This window comes from Prionailurus bengalensis, chromosome E4 (genome assembly GCF_016509475.1).
Source record: "Prionailurus bengalensis isolate Pbe53 chromosome E4, Fcat_Pben_1.1_paternal_pri, whole genome shotgun sequence".
Lineage (NCBI taxonomy): Eukaryota > Metazoa > Chordata > Mammalia > Carnivora > Felidae > Prionailurus > Prionailurus bengalensis.
The window spans coordinates 43,293,151-43,310,272 of record NC_057360.1 but is presented as its reverse complement, the minus strand read 5'-3'; the positions used below and the strand labels follow the sequence as shown (position 1 = coordinate 43,310,272).

Here is a 17,122-nt window from a genome sequence, read left to right as displayed (position 1 = left end):
TTTGGGGGCCTGGGCTCCTTCCTTCGGTGTAATTGGACAAGAAGCCGGAAGCCGGGTGACAGTTGAAAAGCTTGGTGTCCTTAGGAATACACAATTCTTTCATTTGTGACTTAACTGTGTTAAAGTGGAAGAGGGTTAGATTTGGAAGTCACAAGCTAGACCCTGGTGTCGGCCCTCGGACGGTCGTAAGTCCGTTACTTCACCTCACTAAGTCCCAGCTGCCTCACCTGTAAAAAGTGGAAACCGATACCTGCCCCCGTCATCTTTCCCAGGGTTGTTTTAAGATGATGAGAAAATGGATGTGTGAGGACTTAGGTCAGTTCGATGAGTTCTGCAAACACAACATCATATGGAACTGTGTATAACTGCTTAGTAAGCTGCCCCAGCTGGGGTGGGTGGGGACTCCAGGAGCCTTGCCCCATTGCTTTGGTAAAAGGCTCAGTAGACAAAAGAAGCTGAAGACGGGTCCCCCACGAGACCCTTTGAGGAAGACCTATGGCTTTCAGTCTTCCCACTCACCCTGTGCTGGTCTTCTGAACACAGTTCAAGTTGGGGGTCAAGGATCTGTTCCCTCTTCCTCTGGGCAGATTGGGATCCTTGGGAAGAAAGAGAAACGGTTGGCGTTCCCTGTAAAACATCATTAATTCAGACCACATTCTTTTGGAATTTATGAGTTCTTACCGAATAGAGAAAACAGAACACAAGCTTCCTCTGAAGGTTCTAGAGGTGCTTACTTTGTAAGCACAGAGAATTCAAACAAAAAAATGCAGTTCAATTTCTAAGCCAAGAACACAAGATATTAAGATGAGTTGTGACTTCTGTTTCTCACAGGAAGTCATTTCTAAACAAGGGGCGAAAGTTTGTATTTGTTCCGTTTCCCTTTTTCTGCATTTTGTTGATAATAGTTGCTGGCCATGGTCTTAAGAGCGATTTACCAAGCCCTTGCTATGTGTCAGAAACTGAACTGTTTTACAAACAGTATCTCATTTAATCCTCACAAAAATCTGCCAGGAGCCATCCATAGCACGAAACACTACTCAGAAATTAAAAGGAATGACCTACTGGCGCATGCAACAACCTGGATGAAACTCCACAGAATTATGTTGGGGGCGGAGGTAGGGTTCCTAGTCAATCCCAAAAGGTTACATACTTTATGATTCTATTTATCTAACTAATCTATTCTTGAAAAGACCAAATGAGGGAAACGGAGAACAGAGTAGTAGTTGCCAGGGGTTGGAGAACAAAAGGTGGGAGGGAAGCAGGTGTGGGTATAAAAAGGCAACACAAAGAACCCTTGTCTTGTGGTGAAAATGTTCTGTACCTTCACTGATCAATTTCCATATCCTGGTTGTGATATTACTGTACTATAAGTTTTGCAAAATGTTACCTTCGAGGGAAACCGGGTAAATGGTGCTATTTCTTCCCCCTGCATGTAAATCTACAATTTATCTCCAAATAAAAAGAGACAAATTCAAATAATATAAGGAAATTGGGGCTCAGGGTGGTAAAACAATTTCAGAGCCAGAATTCAAACTCAGGTGTCAGACTGCCAAACCTGAGCGTTTGGAGACTTGACTCTATTCAAGGGAACCAAGAAGAAGGAGGACCCCATCGGCCTAGAAGTCCATTAGACCAGGGGACCCACGGGTGTCATGGGCTGATGTGTTACCGGGGGTCTACGGTCCTGAAAAGGCTGAGAATGTGGCTTGGAGAAACTATTTGGTAAGCCCTGTGGGTTGGTGCTGAGTGCCAACATCGAACCACCGGGTTTCCCCTTCCCAAGGTGTGTGAAAAAGGGATGAGAGTGTGTGTGTGTGGGGGGGGTCCCCCTATGTGTTTGTCTATGTGGGTGTCTCCAGTTAGGTATCCCCTTTGTCAGTTACTCCGTGAATATGTCAGTTTCCGGGTGAGAGAGGGTAGGGTGATGTGCAAGTTCTGCCTACGTGTGTGCAGGTCGGTGTATAGGTTATGTTTGGGTGCACCCGGGGCAGGTCTCCCCGGGTCACACCCACATAACTTGTTTCTATGAGGTTAAACCATTTGATAATACCTCCCCCAAAGCAAAGCTGACTATTGAGCCAGCCTGTCACGAACTGGGTCTGTGTACTGTAGATAAACTGGGTAATTGGACTCTCCGCCTCTTCATCCAAAACAAACACTCACAGACCGCCCACCCCCACGCTGGAAGGAGTCTGGTTCCTGTCATCTGGGTACTTGGCTCCAGTGCCCCGCCTCTCTGACTGACCCTGTAGACAAGGTGAGCGTCTCCCCGAGGGGCCCTTCCCCTCCCCCGCGGGCGGACGCTGCCAGCGCTTATGTAAAGAGGTCACGGCCTGCTCCGCCGCCGCCGCCGGGCGCACGGGGCTTCCTGCACAGGTGTGGCGGCTGCGGGCGGGGATGTGCGTGGAGCAGCCTGGCGGGCCTCCTCCTCCCGGGCGGCTCCGCTTCTCCTTCGCGCTGCTCGTTCCTCCTCCTCGTCTGCATGTGTGACAGCGGTGTGCGGGCTAGGGAAGGACAGCGCGCCCTGTCCCCAGCTCCCCGCAGCCCTGGGGGGGCTCCCCGCTCCCGGGTGATGCGCTGTCTGCGCCTCGCCGCCGCGCTCCTCGGGCCTGGCTGTGTAAGTGGCGCGGGGGCGTGGGCGGGAGGGCGCGGGCAGGGGAGCGGGGGCGGGGGTGGGGGGAGAGAGGCGGCGGCGCCCGGAGGTGTTAACTCCTTGTTCCGCCGGGAGGCTGCCGGGCGCCGCGAGCCCCGGAAAGCCCCCGCCCGCCGTGCGCCCCGCGGGTGTCCGAGCCGCCGACCGGGAGGGGCGGGGGACACCGCGCTGCGGGGCGCGATGCCGCCGCGGGGTGGCGCCCTCGGCCGCCTTCCCTTTGAAGTTGGCCAGGACCTGGGAGCCGGGAGCCAGCCCGCCCCGCCGGCGGTGCGAGGAGGCGAGGGCGCGGGGCCCCGACCGCCCTTGATTCGCCCCATCCCTCCCGCAGGGCCAGGCGCGGACGCCGCCGGACCGCGCAGTCTGGAGGGACTGTGAAGCGCTGGCCGGCGTCGGGGCCCTTGCCCCGGGGTCGGGCGGGAGCCGGCGGACGGGAGCCAGATGGAGGCGGCGAGAGGGGGCGCGGAGTAGCGGGCGGCCCCCCGGGCTCGCACCTCCCGCGGCGCCGTGGCGCTCCGCGGGCCCTGGGGCGCGGCGGGCGGGGCCCCCGGGGCTGCCATGGAGGTGCCTAACGTCAAGGACTTCCAGTGGAAGCGCCTGGCGCCGCTGCCCAGCCGCCGGGTCTACTGCTCCCTGCTGGAGACCGGGGGGCAGGTCTATGCCATCGGGGGATGTGACGACAACGGCATCCCCATGGACTGCTTTGAGGTCTACTCCCCCGAGGCCGACCAGTGGACCGCCCTGCCCCCCCTGCCCACGGCCCGGGCCGGGGTGGCCGTCACCGCCCTGGGGAAGCGGATCATGGTGATCGGGGGTGTGGGCACCAATCAGCTGCCCCTGAAGGTCGTGGAGATGTACAACATCGATGAGGGCAAGTGGAAGAAGAGGAGCGTGCTGCGTGAGGCCGCCATGGGCATTTCTGTCACGGCCAAAGGCGAGTGGGGCCAGGGCTGAGGGAGGGAAGACAGAAGGGCGTGGGGGACCACGGGGAGAGGGATGGGAACTAACACTGAGTTGGGGGCCCACTGTCACAATCCCGATCCCATTTGATCCCTACAATAGACACGGAAACTAGAGACCCACAGGTCTTATTTTACAGATGGGAAAACAGACTCAGTAGGTGAAGTGTCTAGTAATTTCATGTGATGCCAGAACTCCACTCCACCAGCCTCCTGCCAACAAGCTGGGCAGGCCTGGCCAGAGAGGAGAGCTGGAGACTTAGTGCAGGGTCTCCACAGACCCCTTCATTCAGCAGAATGAGGAGCCTCCCACCCGTAGCACCTCATCCCCTGAAATCTGCCTTAGAGGGACACCACCTCCAGACACATATTTGGGGTCCTGGGGGTGTTCACTGCATCCCTGTACCATCACTAGGCCCCTCTGGTGGGGCTTTGAGGCCTGATTGCGGGGCCTTTCCCACTACCCTCAACCTCCCCTTCTGCCTCCGAGTCTCAGAGATACTAGTGAATGGAGACTAGAATGTTCCTGAGGGTTGTGCTCCTACAGCACCTCGCCCAGGTTCACAGTTCTCAAGGGGTGCATGCAGGGACCACGAGGTTACTGGATCTTCATTTCACTTTCTCAAAACCCCTCATTCTTTCTCCTTGGGCCTGGTACAGCCCAGAGCATAGAGCGGGCTCCAAACGTTCTTTGGCTGAAACACAAAGGGTTTTATGGGAAATGGTCCAACAGGGATTAGAAGACCCCAAGTGCAGCTCAGACAGACAGCCTTGGTGGGATGCAACCTTCCCTCCCTCTCTTGCAAAACCATCCCATTTGCCTGTGGGGTCTACTGTAGATCAGGAGCCAGGATTTCTGGAGGGCCTGCTGTGTCCCTGGCACATTTCCAGGTCCCAGGGAGGAAGGAAAGAGGCGGAAGGTCTGGCCCCTACTTTCAGAAGTCGGAGTCTGATCAATGAAGGTGACCAGTGAGAAACTCTAAGCCTGAATCCCTCAGGGTAGTGGCCAGTGAGGCCTCCACAGGCCATCAGTGACGATAAGAGCCGGAGGGCCCCTGGGGAAAAAGAGGGGAAGGGTATTCCTTTGTTCCCAGGCTTCAGTAAATGGTGCTGAAAGACAGAACTAACGTTTATTGAATCCTTACCACGGGTGCTTTATATATTTTCGCCCCTTTGATCTTCAAAAACCTATCTGATGAGATAAGTGCTATTATTATCCTCATTTTAAAGAGAAGCAACGTGGGGCCCAAAGAGGTTAAATAATTTGCCCAAGGTCACACAGCTGGTGAGTAATGATGGCGTCTGGGCTCTTAACTGTGGCATTGAATGGGTTCAGGAGTTAGTTTAATAAGCTTTCACATGCCTGTGTGGCAGACACAGAAGCAGAGGCTGGGGTCACAGATGACCAAATTCTCTATTTGGAAGAAACCGACAAGGATTATTTCCATAACGCACGGTGAACAGGGTGAGCAGCTACCTTGGGCGGTACTGAGCCGGGGCTCTCAGCCCCGCTTTGCAGTTCAGGGACACCCAGGCGAACCCGAAGGGATGATTAAGAGCTGACACCGGAGCGGTGGTGTGGCGGGAATGAGGGCTGTCGGCTGGGCGTGTGTTTCAGGTGACACAGGGATGGGAGAGGCGGAGCTTGTGTAAGGGAAGTCCTAATATTAGCAGGCCAGTCTCCCGGCCGCAGGCTAAGGTTAGGATTTTCTTTTTTTTCTTTGTTCAGTAAGATTGGAAATAGTACTCAGTAGAAGGAAATAGTAGTCTCCCTGCAACTCCCTTGCAGAATAAAGGTCTCCTAGAGCTGGAAGCAGTGAGGACCAGCTACTGGGAGATAGAATCCCGGGCAGGGGTGGGTCCCCGGGAAGAAGAGTGGCTTGTGGGCTGGGGGAGGAGGGGAATCTGTGTCTCTGATAGGCTGCAGGAGGCACTGGGGTGAGGCCCAGGGAAACGCGGGTGCCTCGCTCATCCTCTCTGATGCCCTGTGTCAGGGGTGTGCCTTGAAAGGCTACCTGCAACCAAGAGCAATAGAAAAAGGGAGAGAACTCACTTCTCCTCTCAGAGTGCCCAGCTTACTGCCCTGGCAGGGTTCCTTAAAGGGGCCGCTTTTCTCTCCTCCAAAGCCTCACCCTCATTCACCCCTAACCCTATCCCATCTGGCTCAGGATGTCTTCTGGAGCCCACAAGCCTCCTCATGTGTGAAGGAGGATGGCATTCCCCCATGGGGATGGCAGACAGAGAAAGAATCAGCAGCAGTCCAGGGTCCCACAGGGCCGGCGACAGCAGGGCTGACCTCATTTCCAAAGGCTCCTGCTGGGTCTGGAGAGTTCCAAGCAGGGAGTGCCTAAGGAACAGGCCACTATTGGAGGACATCAGAGGATTACCCCTCCTCTTCGGCATCCCCTCTGGCTGCCCAGGAGGGAGGAGTGTAGAGGGGACAAAACCTGCAAAGGGTTGTCCAGGCCTCGACTCCACCGCAGTCTACCCTGTGAGAGGCTCCGCCACAGGCTGGACATCGAGGCGTTCAGGCCTGACATGGCTTCAGGCTCAACCATGGCAGAGACTCTCCATGGTTCCGTCAACCTCACCCCGGCACAGCAGCGGTTGGGAACCTGGCCTGGCCTCCGTGCTGGTGTGCGAGGGGTTGATGGGGCCTGGCCTGGTAGGTCATTACTGATGGGCCTGTCTCATAGTGTGCATGAGCTGAGCCAGGGGTTGTGTGTGGCCTTTCTCCTTAGATTACCGAGTGTATGCGGCAGGCGGGATGGGCCTGGACCTCCGTCCGCACAACCACCTCCAACACTACGACATGCTCAAGGACATGTGGGTGTCACTAGCACCCATGCCCACCCCGAGATATGCTGCCACCTCCTTCCTCCGAGGCTCCAAGATCTATGTGCTTGGTAAGGACAGGTTATCTGTCCCACATCTATCCCTCCTTCTCTCCCTTGGGTCAGTTTCCACAGGAAGCGGTCAGTGTCTGTGTGCTGAGCATCTCCTTGGGGGCAATCACCGATGCCTTACCCCGCAGGGAGCTCCCTGTGTGGTTGGGTAAACGTGGAAAGGGGAAACCCAGCCCCCCGCCCTCAGGGACTTACTCTGGTCCAACCCCCCTGCCCTCCCCCCACCCTCCCAACCCTGGTCTGGCCTCCAGGGGGACGACAGTCCAAGTATGCAGTCAACGCCTTTGAGGTTTTTGACATCGAGACTCGCTCCTGGACCAAGTTCCCCAACATTCCCTGTAAGCGGGCCTTCTCCAGCTTTGTGACCCTGGATGACCGCTTGTACAGCCTGGGAGGCCTGAGGCAGGGTCGGCTCTACCGGCAGCCCAAGTTCCTCCGGACGATGGACGTGTTCGACATGGAACAAGGTGAGCAGGGCACCAGCCTCTAGCCGCCCACCCCCCTCTGGCTGAGTCCCCATCCCATGCGCCCGCCCAGGCCGCTGATCCAGGGGGGCGAGCCTTTCAGGGGTCCGAACAGCCCTCTCCACTCAGGCCTCCTCTTGGGATCGCATTCTCTCCTCTGGACAGGGCTCCTCTGGGTTGGCTGGTTATTTTTATCAAAGCCTTTCCCATTTTCTCTTCTTACGACATTCAGGCAGGGCCCGGTGAGGGAGGGCTTTTCCAGCTTTTTACCGATGCAGACACAGAAGGATCCCGACTCCCACGCTCACTGCCTCTAGTTAACCTCCTCTCCAGCTCAGAGACCTTGAGAACAGAGGTTAGAACAAGGTGATTGGTTGTAGGGGATTATGGTTCCTTGGACTGTAGCAAGCCTGGGAGAGGTGTAGAGGCCCCGGAGTGCATCACTTCAAACAGCAGGAGGCGTAGTTTATGCCCTGAGCACAAAGCCTAGATGGGGTGGACGCCCACCCAGGATGTGAGCTCTGGGGACTCCGTGTGTACTTGGCGGGGGAGGTCAGCGTCTCACTCTCTCTAAATTTATCCTGCCGTGATCCACGGCCCGCAGGGGGATGGCTGAAGATGGAACGCTCGTTCTTCCTCAGGAAGCGGCGGGCAGACTTTGTGGCCGGCGCTCTGAGTGGACGGGTCATAGTGGCCGGAGGACTTGGTAAGGCTGAGGCTTCCAGGCTGTTACCTGACACCGTGCCCGAGCAGGAGAAGGCACCGGCTGCCTGCGCACTGCCTGCCTACCGCGTTCTCCCAGATCATTCAAAAACCCCTCTTCCCAGCCGGGCTTCACAAAACCCATGGGGGTGGATTTTTAGTAAAAGGCAAAAGAGAGGCAGCAGTGACTAGAAACTTCTGGTAAAAGCAGAGGGTGGGGAAAGAAAGCCTTCCTCTGGAGGAGACGGAAGGATGGAGAGAAGGCAGGAGGGGCAAAGTGGCTGTCGGACAAGAGCGAGGGCTCAGGGTAGGGAAGGAGCATTTTCTGCAGCCCAGGAACTAAAGTCCCTTGGCTTCTGCTTGTGGATTCCAGAGGGGGGGGGGGCATGGATTGGGGGGCTGGACTTCTTCGTAAGGTCCGGTTCCCTTGGCGCTTTCAGGGAACCAGCCCACTGTCCTGGAGACAGCAGAGGCGCTCCACCCCGGGAGGAACAAGTGGGAGGCCCTCCCCACCATGCCCACGCCCCGCTGCGCCTGCTCCAGCATTGTCGTCAAGAACTGCCTCCTGGCTGTGGGGGGCGTCAACCAGGGTCTGAGCGACGCAGTGGAAGCCCTGTGTGTCTCTGACTCCTAGCTCTCAGCACAGCGCCTGTGCCCCGGACTGGATCAGCCCACTCTCCACAAGAGGAACGGTCTCGTCAAAGCAGTGTGGGCGACTTCCCAGGATGCCAGCTCCTGTCAGCAGCTAGTGGGGTCAGGCCCCGGGGTTCTGAGGGACCTCCCTCCGCCTCCAAACCCTACCCATCCCAGGAAACCATGCGAAGTCCCAGGGACTCAGCCAGCCTCCAGCCGGAGGCCAGCTGAACTCTGAGGAGAGTCCCCCCTTCCTGCTCAGGCAGAGAAAGACACAGGAGTACTGGCTACCTCCCCTTCCTGTGAGTTCCACCTCCCCCCGTGTCCAGGGTAGGGGGTGGGCAGGGCCGAAGACAGCTGCTATCACTGTCCTCTCCCCAGCTCTGAACTAGTTTGAGGGTCTCTCGGGATGGAAAACGGAGAAGGTTCGTAAGGAGTCCCAAACCCCTCGCTTCTCCCTTGGTCTACGTCCCTTCCCCATTTGGTGGTCAGCCGTGGGCCTGCCCTAGCCCTCGTCCCCTCAGCAAGAATTGGCCTTGGAGTCAGGTTCACGGGGACTGGTCCAGGTCAGTAGCCTCGGCCAGGAAGGACCCGTGCCTCTCGGGTCCTCGACGGGAACGTGCCGATGGGGAAGCAGCAGACGCCCAGCCCAGGCTCTGCTTCCCGCTCCTCCCCTCGCTCACTTTCTCCTCCCGCCACCCTCCCCTCGCCCTTTTGTCACCCGCGGCCCCAGCGCATTTCTGGGCAAAACCTTCTCATGTACACTGTGGCATCCAAATCCACGAAGGATGGATTAACTGCACTCTGGTTAACAGCAGCAGCACAACAATTAAAATCTATATTCCTATTCTCCCGGGTACCTGGTGCAGGGGTGGGGTGGGTGGGTGTCTTGATGGGTAGAGGGGACCCCATGAAATAGTCCCTCTGACTGTCTCAGACTAAATAGGGCCCCAGGCGACCAGCTATTGTGGGTTCCACCTCCAAAGCACCTCCTGCCCGGTCACCTCACTCCCAGTACAGGGCAGCCCTCCTCAGGTGCCTAGTCTCCTCTGTGTTAGGAAGGGCTGACCTCTTCGTGCCTGGCCTCAATTCACTCAGCTGAAGTTCACTTCTGTCTTGCCTGAAGTTGGACGGCGATCGCTCACTGACTTGCCGTGAAGGACGTGCCCCCTCCTGGCTCGTAGAGCGCCTCTTTCTGATTTCCAGTTATTTTGAAAAGCTGTGCCAGCACGGGGACTACAAAGGAAAACCTGCCCCCCCCCGCCACCAAGGGCTGTGGGGGAGTCAGCACTTCCTGTGTGATGGTGTCATTCATTCTAATGAGGCAGGAACAGAGGGAGCCTCCTGGAGGAAGTGACTCTGCCCCTGGGTCTTCGAGGGACAGGGGTGTTTGTCCCTACCTCAGGCACCAAGGGTGCTGCCCCCTGCTGGCCCAGCCTTGCCTTCCCACCCTGGCTAGAGGCATCCTGTGGCCAGGGCGGGGGGGTTCCTGGTGAGCGGACTGGGAGGAGGGGTGCCTTCTTATTGCTTCTGGAACCCCATACTTCAGTTCTGTTAGCTGCTGAAGTAACTGTTAGAAGATCCTGGAGGAACCACAGATCCTGTGAGGGATGGAACAGCATGTTAGGGAAGCCACTCCAAAGTCCAGCCCTGGTCTGGTCTTCCCCTTCCACATTACTTCTGCGCCGTCCCCTTCCATTCTCCCTGAGAAGAGGGGTCCCTCCCCACTTTCCAAGAGGAAACCAAAGCCCCGTGTGTGTGTGTGTGTGTGTGTGTGTGTGTGTGTGTTGGGGGAGGGGACTTTCCAAGCACACAAAATGGTACCCGATCTGTGCATGGGACTGAAGTATTTTTAAATGGTCGGAACCTCAGAGGGTACAGCCAGTCTGAAAAAGGTTCTTCCCATTATGAGAATGGGGAACCAGCCACTAGAATCTATGAGGGCCGCTAAGAGCTGGAGCTGGTACCTGCTGAGGACTTACGTCTTGGAGGTCCATTTTGGGGTGCTTCACCGAGCTGGGGAAATAGGGAATGTCAGCGGTAAACCCCTCGGTCTGCACCTCATGGTGCCATGGAGGCAGCTCAGGATCTGGGGTGAGATGGCCTGACTCCAGGCCTTCCTCCCCCTCTCCCCCCATAGGCTTTCCTATCACCATCCCTCCCTGGAAAGATCCCTCCCTTCCTCTCATCTTCATTTCCCAATCTGTATAACGAGAGCGATGATGATGCCATCTCACAAGTACTCCAATCCTTAGATCAACTTTACGAGGTAAGCAGTTTCCCATTTTGCAGATGAGAAAACTAAGGCTCGAAGAGGTTATGTAACTTGTCAAAGGTCACAAGCTAGGAAGTGACTGAGCCGTGTCTGATTTCAAAACTTGTGACCACAGCACCGCTTTGCGTCAAATGAACTAGCATACAGGGAAGGCGAGGAAATCAGCCGCGCCGCACCGTGTAAGGGGTTCCACATGCCAAACCTGGAAAGATGGAGACTCTTTTCCCAAGGAAGGAGTCTGAGGATTAACAAGGAAAGAGTAGAAAGGGCTCCCTAATAAGAAATAAACATAGGGGTGCCTGAGTGGCTCAGTGGGTTAAGCAGTGGACTCTTAAAAATTTTTTTTTAATGTTTATTTTTGAGAGAGAGAACACATATGTGCGCACATGGAGGAGGGGCAGAGAGAGAGGGAGACCCAGAATCTGAAGCAGGTTCCAGGCTCTGAGCTGTCAGCACAGAACCTGACGCGGGGCTCGAACTCACGAACCGCCAGATCACGACCCGAGCCAGAGTCGACCGCCTAACCCGCTGAGCCACCCAGGTGCCCCTCAGTGGTGGACTCTTGATTTTGGCTCGCTGTGCAGAGCTTGCTTCGGATCCTCTGCCGCCCTGTTTCTGGCCCTCTCCTGTGCTTGCTGTCTCAGAAATAAACGTTAAAAATCGAAAAAAAAAAAAAAAAAAGAAGAAGAAATGAGCATATTTCTACATTTATATCCCAGGAAAGCTCCCTTCCAGCTTTTTCATTCCATTGGCTGTTCCATTGTTTGACATTCAACACCCATTACGTGCCTGGCACAAGACGTGGGTTCCCACCCTCTGGGCAGTTGCAATCTTAGAAGGGAGACAAGGGACTAAATCTGCATTTCCATTTGATGAGATAAGTGTCGGGCCTTTGCTAGCGCAATCCAGAGGTACCCTACCAGTGGTGACCAGGCAGCAGAGAAGGACTGGGGGTGTCAGGACAGGTTTCCAGAAAATCCCAAACTGCACTTTGAAAGAAGAGAGAGACCAGCCAGGCAGAGGAGGATGACCCCAGGCTTTGAAGCAAGAGAGATGGGCTCAAACCATGACTGTCGTGTGCTGATTGACTATGGATATGTTGTTAACCTCTCCGAGTCTGTTTCCTTATTCGTAAGATGGGCAAAATAATTCCTCGCTAGGAGAAAAAGAGCCGCCCCGCCCCCCGCCCCGTAAGTAAAATGATTCGTGTATATTAGGTGAGTTGTTGTTGTTGTTGTTGAAGGAGGGGTAGGGGCATTCTCAAGCCAGCTGGGAGAAGGGGTCTGGCTTATTTGGGGTACAGCTTGCACATCGTGGAGATTCTAGGGGCCGGAAGTGCAGGCAGGGCAGATCAAGAAGAGCCTCGCGTACCTTGCTAAGGAATTTATCCATATGAGAAATTGGGAGCAGATTAAGGATTTTAAGCAGATGAGCACCACGATCAGATTTGTGGGATATCCCAAGGTCCTCTTCTGAGGAAAATGAAGGAAGTGAAATCACCAAGACACCATCTAAAACGAGAATCCCAGTTGGGGTTGGAGTCCTTGGAAAACATGGCGGCCAAGCTCCCCAGGCCTTCTCTGGAGGAAGGTCCATTTGTTGGGCAACCAAGCTCCGGGGGAGGGGGGGTGGTCGGGACCACAAGGAGTAGTCTCTCCCCTCCATTGCTTCATTTTCTCCAGATTTTTTTTTCTAATAATCTCTTACACTTGCGTTGGGCTTTCTGGCTGGCCGAGATCTTACACGGGAGGTGGGGTAGGGTTAGCCATTTCCAACCCCCATATTAAAGAAGAAACGGAGACCCAGAGAACCCCTGTGGCTGACCCATGTGGCACAACTTGTAAGTGAGGGGAGGGAAATTCTAGCCCAGCTCAGAGGTGTGCAAGACGCCTCCGAGCTCTGCAGTAAGGGGAGTGGCTACAAAGGTCAGTCATCTATCCATGTCCCCAGGTGGCTACAGGCTGGACCAAAGCCTTGAGCCAAAGGCCTCCAGCTCCAGAGAACTGGGGTTATCCAATGGATGAGATCAAAGAGGCGGGCACATAAAAGGACCCAGGCAGGTTGGGCAAAATAAAAGCTGCCTTTCGAATTGGCTTCCTAAGCCTGCCCAAACAAAATGCCATAAACTGGTGGCTGAAAGCAACAGAAATGGATTCTCACAATTCTTAGAAATCTGAAGTCAAGGAAGGGGGCTTCCTCGCCTCTTCCTAGCTCCTCGTGGCTCCAGAAATCCTTGGTGTTCCTTGGCTCGTGGTCACACGACTCCAAGCTCTGCCTCTGTCTCCACGGCCTTCTCTCCCGGGTGTCTGTGTCCACGTTTCTCTCATCTTGTAAGGACACCAGTCACTGGATTAGGGCTGTCCTAATCCAGTATGACCTCGCCTTAACTTGATTACATCTGCAAAGACCCTCTTTCCTAAAAAAGTCACATTCACAGATATCAGGGGTTAGGAGGTCAACATACCGTTTGGGGGGTCCCAGCTCAGCTCAGTGGATGCTGTGGATGGACGAGTGAGGCAACAAGAGTCCCCTGAAGACTGAGCTAATCTAGGAAGGCTTCCTGGAGGATGCTGCTGTTATAACTGGCTCTCAAGGGGAGGGAGACTTGGGGTGCCAAGTGCACCCAGGAGTGGGGAGTGGTGTGAAAAGAGGTCAGGAGGCAAAGAGGTGTCTGTGCAGACCTCGAATAGCAGACTGATGCCTCAAGAAGGGTTTGGGGGAGGTCAGCTTAAAAAGTGTGATGTATCGCTCCACCCACAGTGCAAGGAGTGACAGGGCGGAAGAGATGGTCTCTGGAGAGAGGATGACAGGCCAGCTGGCTGCACGGGCAAAACATCTCCAGTGTCCTGTGTTAACTCATGCCCAGTTGGCATTCTCCATCGTGATATGGCCCTTTGTTTTAATGCTTTACATGATGGGCTGTTTTTCCAAATATCCCAGTTCGGTTGAGCTCCCAGAGAGCTGTGGGCCTGGCTCAAAGGACCCCCAGCACCCATGTTCCCGATGGTGCAAAGCAGAGCACCAAGAAGCCATTGTCTGCAGCCCAGAGGCCCAAGTGCGCCTCTTCCCAAGAGCGAGCTCTTTGTAGGTCACGTGCAGTTGGCATTTCTTGAGACTTCACCCAGCATGCTCTGGGGCAGCCAGCCCCCCAACACACACGCGCTTCGTGCTCACAGACCCCTCCCACATGCCCACTCATGTTTATCTCACACACTCACAAACCCCTCACTCTTGCACAGACACCTTTTCCATGCACATTTGTGTATTCACACTCACATGATCGTCACCCGTGCTCACACAACTCACACAGCTCACTTTTACGCCTCGTGCTGGCCGCATCTCTTACAGCGTACCTCCCATTTCCACGCGTGGAACACACGTAGACACACTTACCCAGTCACCTCTCACACCTATACGCATACCTGTTCACACACATGTGCGTGCTCTCATGCCTCGCACACACTTGCACACTTGGCCCTGGTGCCCAGGCTCAGAATCCTTTTATTTCTTTATTTTTAATTTGTATTTTTTTAATGTTTATTTATTTATTTTGAGAGAGAGAGAGTGCACGAGCTGGGGAGGGGCAGAGAGAGAAGGAGACAGAGGATCCGAAGCAGATTCTGTGCTGTCCGCGCAGGGCCCGATGCAGGGCTCGGACTCACAAAACCGGGAGATCGTGACCTGAGCTGCAGTCAGACGCCCAACCCAGGCAGGCGTCCCCTCTCCGAAGCCTTGGATGGTGGAAGGTGAGTTGCTGAAATGTCAGGCCCTCTTCTCCAGGGCCGGGTCCCCTGGGGCTACGGACTGTTCAGGACCTTCCTGAACCTGCCGCGGGTTTGGCATAAAGGCTGGAGGGCCTCTTGCGCCCTCATATCCCTGTGAGTTTGGGAAAGACTGGGGTCAGTCTGTTCTACAGATGGGGAAACCGTGACTTCCACAAGTTGTCGTGAGCTCCGGAAATGGGGGAACCCGGTCTTTCTCACCTGCCCTCACGGACTCGGCCCCTAGTTCATGGCCGGCACAGAGCCAGCGCTGGATAAACACGCCTTGAGTGAGTTTAGGGGATGGTTCCTTTAGGGGAAGAACTGGGAAGACTTTCCTAGAGGCCCAGTCCCAGTTTCTCATTTAGCCCGACTGGACAGTCCTGACTCCCGAGACATTTTGTTTTGTTTTGTTTTCCCAGGCAAAACCTCCTCCAAAGAGGAAATATTTGGCAGATGATTCAGAGGGTCAGTGGGGTGAGGGGCTGGAGGCGGGAAAGTGTCTGAAGACTTCATGCCTCAGGTGACACCTAGAGTTGATAAGTTTTCTAGAAGGTTCAGAGAGAAGTCTGTCTCCCCCCAGCCTCCCTCCACCCTCCACACTGCTGCTGTGGAGACAGGGGGGTGAGGACGCCCAGGCTTGCAGCTGGTGGCCTACCTGGGCTCTGGCTGAGCCATTCTGGCTCCTCCTCGGGAACGTGTGGCTGTGCCCTCGGGGCTAGGGACTCCTAAGGCCCCACTCACTGTCTCCCAAGGTGGCCTGCCCTGCCCTCCTTTACTGGAGAAGAGAAGGAGGACTTTGGGGCACCCTCCCTCCCATTCAACAGAAAATGTGCAACTCACATTCTTAAGGGAATTTGTCAAGGAATAGTAATTTACACATCCCTTTCCCAGGCTCCCCTATCCAGATCCAGTGTCCCCATCTATGGGAGAAGGCGACTGGACTGGAACTGCCCTTCCAACTTGGTCTCTGTTCACCTCAGACCTCTGCTTCCAACACCTGCAGGAAGCGGGCTCAGCCCTGGTGACAAGTGACCACCCCGCCTTCACTCTCCTCATCCACACACCCCACAGGCTGGCCTCTCCCCCATGCCCATGGCCACCATGGGTTCACACGCTCATCCTCCTGCATGAAGACCACATCACAGCCTCCCCCTGTGGCTGTGCTGCCCATCACTCTCCTCCAGCCCACCCGCCACATCGGTGCTAGAGCCCCCGCACTTTCAGAAATCTTTCTTATTGGGGCGCCTGGGTGGCTCAGTCAGTTGAATATCCGTCTCCTGATTTCAGTTCCGGTCATAATCTCTTGGTTCGTGGGAATCGAACCCCATGATGGGCTCTGCGCTGACAGCTCCCTCTCTCTGCCCCTCCCCTGCTTACACGAGCACACACACACTCTCTCTCTCTCTCAAAATAAATAAATAAACATTAAAAAAAAATTTTAATGTTTATTTATTTTTGAGACAGAGAGAGACAGAGCATGAATGGGGGAGGGTCAGAGAGAGAGGGAGACACAGAATCGGAAGCAGGCTCCAGGCTCTGAGCTGTCAGCACAGAGCCTGATGCGGGGCTCGAACTCACGGACCGGGAGATCATGACCTGAGCCAAAGTCGGAAGCTCAACCGACTGAGCCACCCAGGCGCGCCTAAAATTTTTTTTAAAAAGAAATCTTTCTCATCTCCAAATCCAGGTGTCCTTACAGAGCTTAACATCCCCTCTCAGCTTCCCCAGCCCTTCGGGTGATTTCCAGCCTCAGTCTGGGCCTCTGGGCCCCTTGACAACAGTCCCACCTTCCTGCCATCCCTCCTTGCCTCTGAGCAGGGTTCCTGTCCCTTGTGTACCTGGTGAAGGCAGCCACCGTCTCCACACAGCACCCCCATACACAAAACTTTCTAGATTCTTCTCAGGGCCATGACAATGCCATCCACCCTTGGAGGCCCAGAGCATCACAGGGTGCTGGGTACACAGTGTCTAAATGTATAGCAAATAACTGAATAGAATACATGTGTAGCAGACAACTGAGTTGAATGAAGCCAGAAAATCAAAGAGCCCAGAGACAGCACTCTGAGAGTAACCTTTACAATGCTCCCTCTTCCTCTGAGCCCAGCTACAGCCTGTGGCTGGCACAAAGAATCCAGTCCAGGAAATCAGCAGTATTTCAAAATCCCCTTGCTTAGGGACTGGGTCCCCTTTCCCTTTGCAGCAGGCTCTGACAGGAGGAGTAGGTCAGGATTAGGCCCTTCATAAGCTGTGGGTGACAGCCAGCCTAGTAATCCAGGCTTGTGATAACAGCCCCCAGCACCAGACTGTGCTAATGTCGTTCAGGGCCAAGAGAAATGCGGGCTCCTGCCTTCCTTACCAAGGGTCAGGAGCTAATGACCCAGCTCAAGAATGTGCTTTGTTCGGGGTTTACATTCCAGGATCAGCCTGGGAGGGCCAAGGCTCAGGGTGCCAGTGGGAGCCAGGCACGGGCAGGGAGGTGGCACCGGGCAGACCTTCCCCTCTCCTCCCTCCTGGGCGTACCTCCCATGCCCTAACCTGCCTGGTTCTCTGTGGACCTCCATGAGTGTGGGATGGCAGCTGTGGAGGCAGGACAAGGAGGAAGAACACACTCAGCCCCTTCAAGGGAGCAGCATTTAAATGGAGTATGTAGGAAGAACAAATATCGTTAAAATGTCAATACTACCCGGGGCGCCTGGGTGGCGCAGTCGGTTAAGCGTCCGACTTCAGCCAGGTCACGATCTTGCGGTCCGTGAGTTCGAGCACCGCGTC

At 55.3% G+C, this 17,122-nt stretch overlaps 1 protein-coding gene across 1 annotated transcript; it reads left to right on the top strand.

Moving 5' to 3' along the window:
• The first annotated feature begins 2,794 nt into the window (after nucleotides 1-2,794).
• KLHDC8A (kelch domain containing 8A) lies at nucleotides 2,795-9,161 on the top strand. Its single transcript, XM_043569264.1, has 5 exons — nucleotides 2,795-3,584; nucleotides 6,351-6,515; nucleotides 6,767-6,982; nucleotides 7,584-7,685; nucleotides 8,122-9,161. Exons 1-5 carry the CDS (start codon nucleotides 3,209-3,211, stop codon nucleotides 8,313-8,315), a joined length of 1,053 nt encoding a protein of 350 aa, XP_043425199.1. The 5' UTR covers nucleotides 2,795-3,208; the 3' UTR covers nucleotides 8,316-9,161.
• The last annotated feature ends 7,961 nt before the right edge of the window (nucleotides 9,162-17,122 follow it).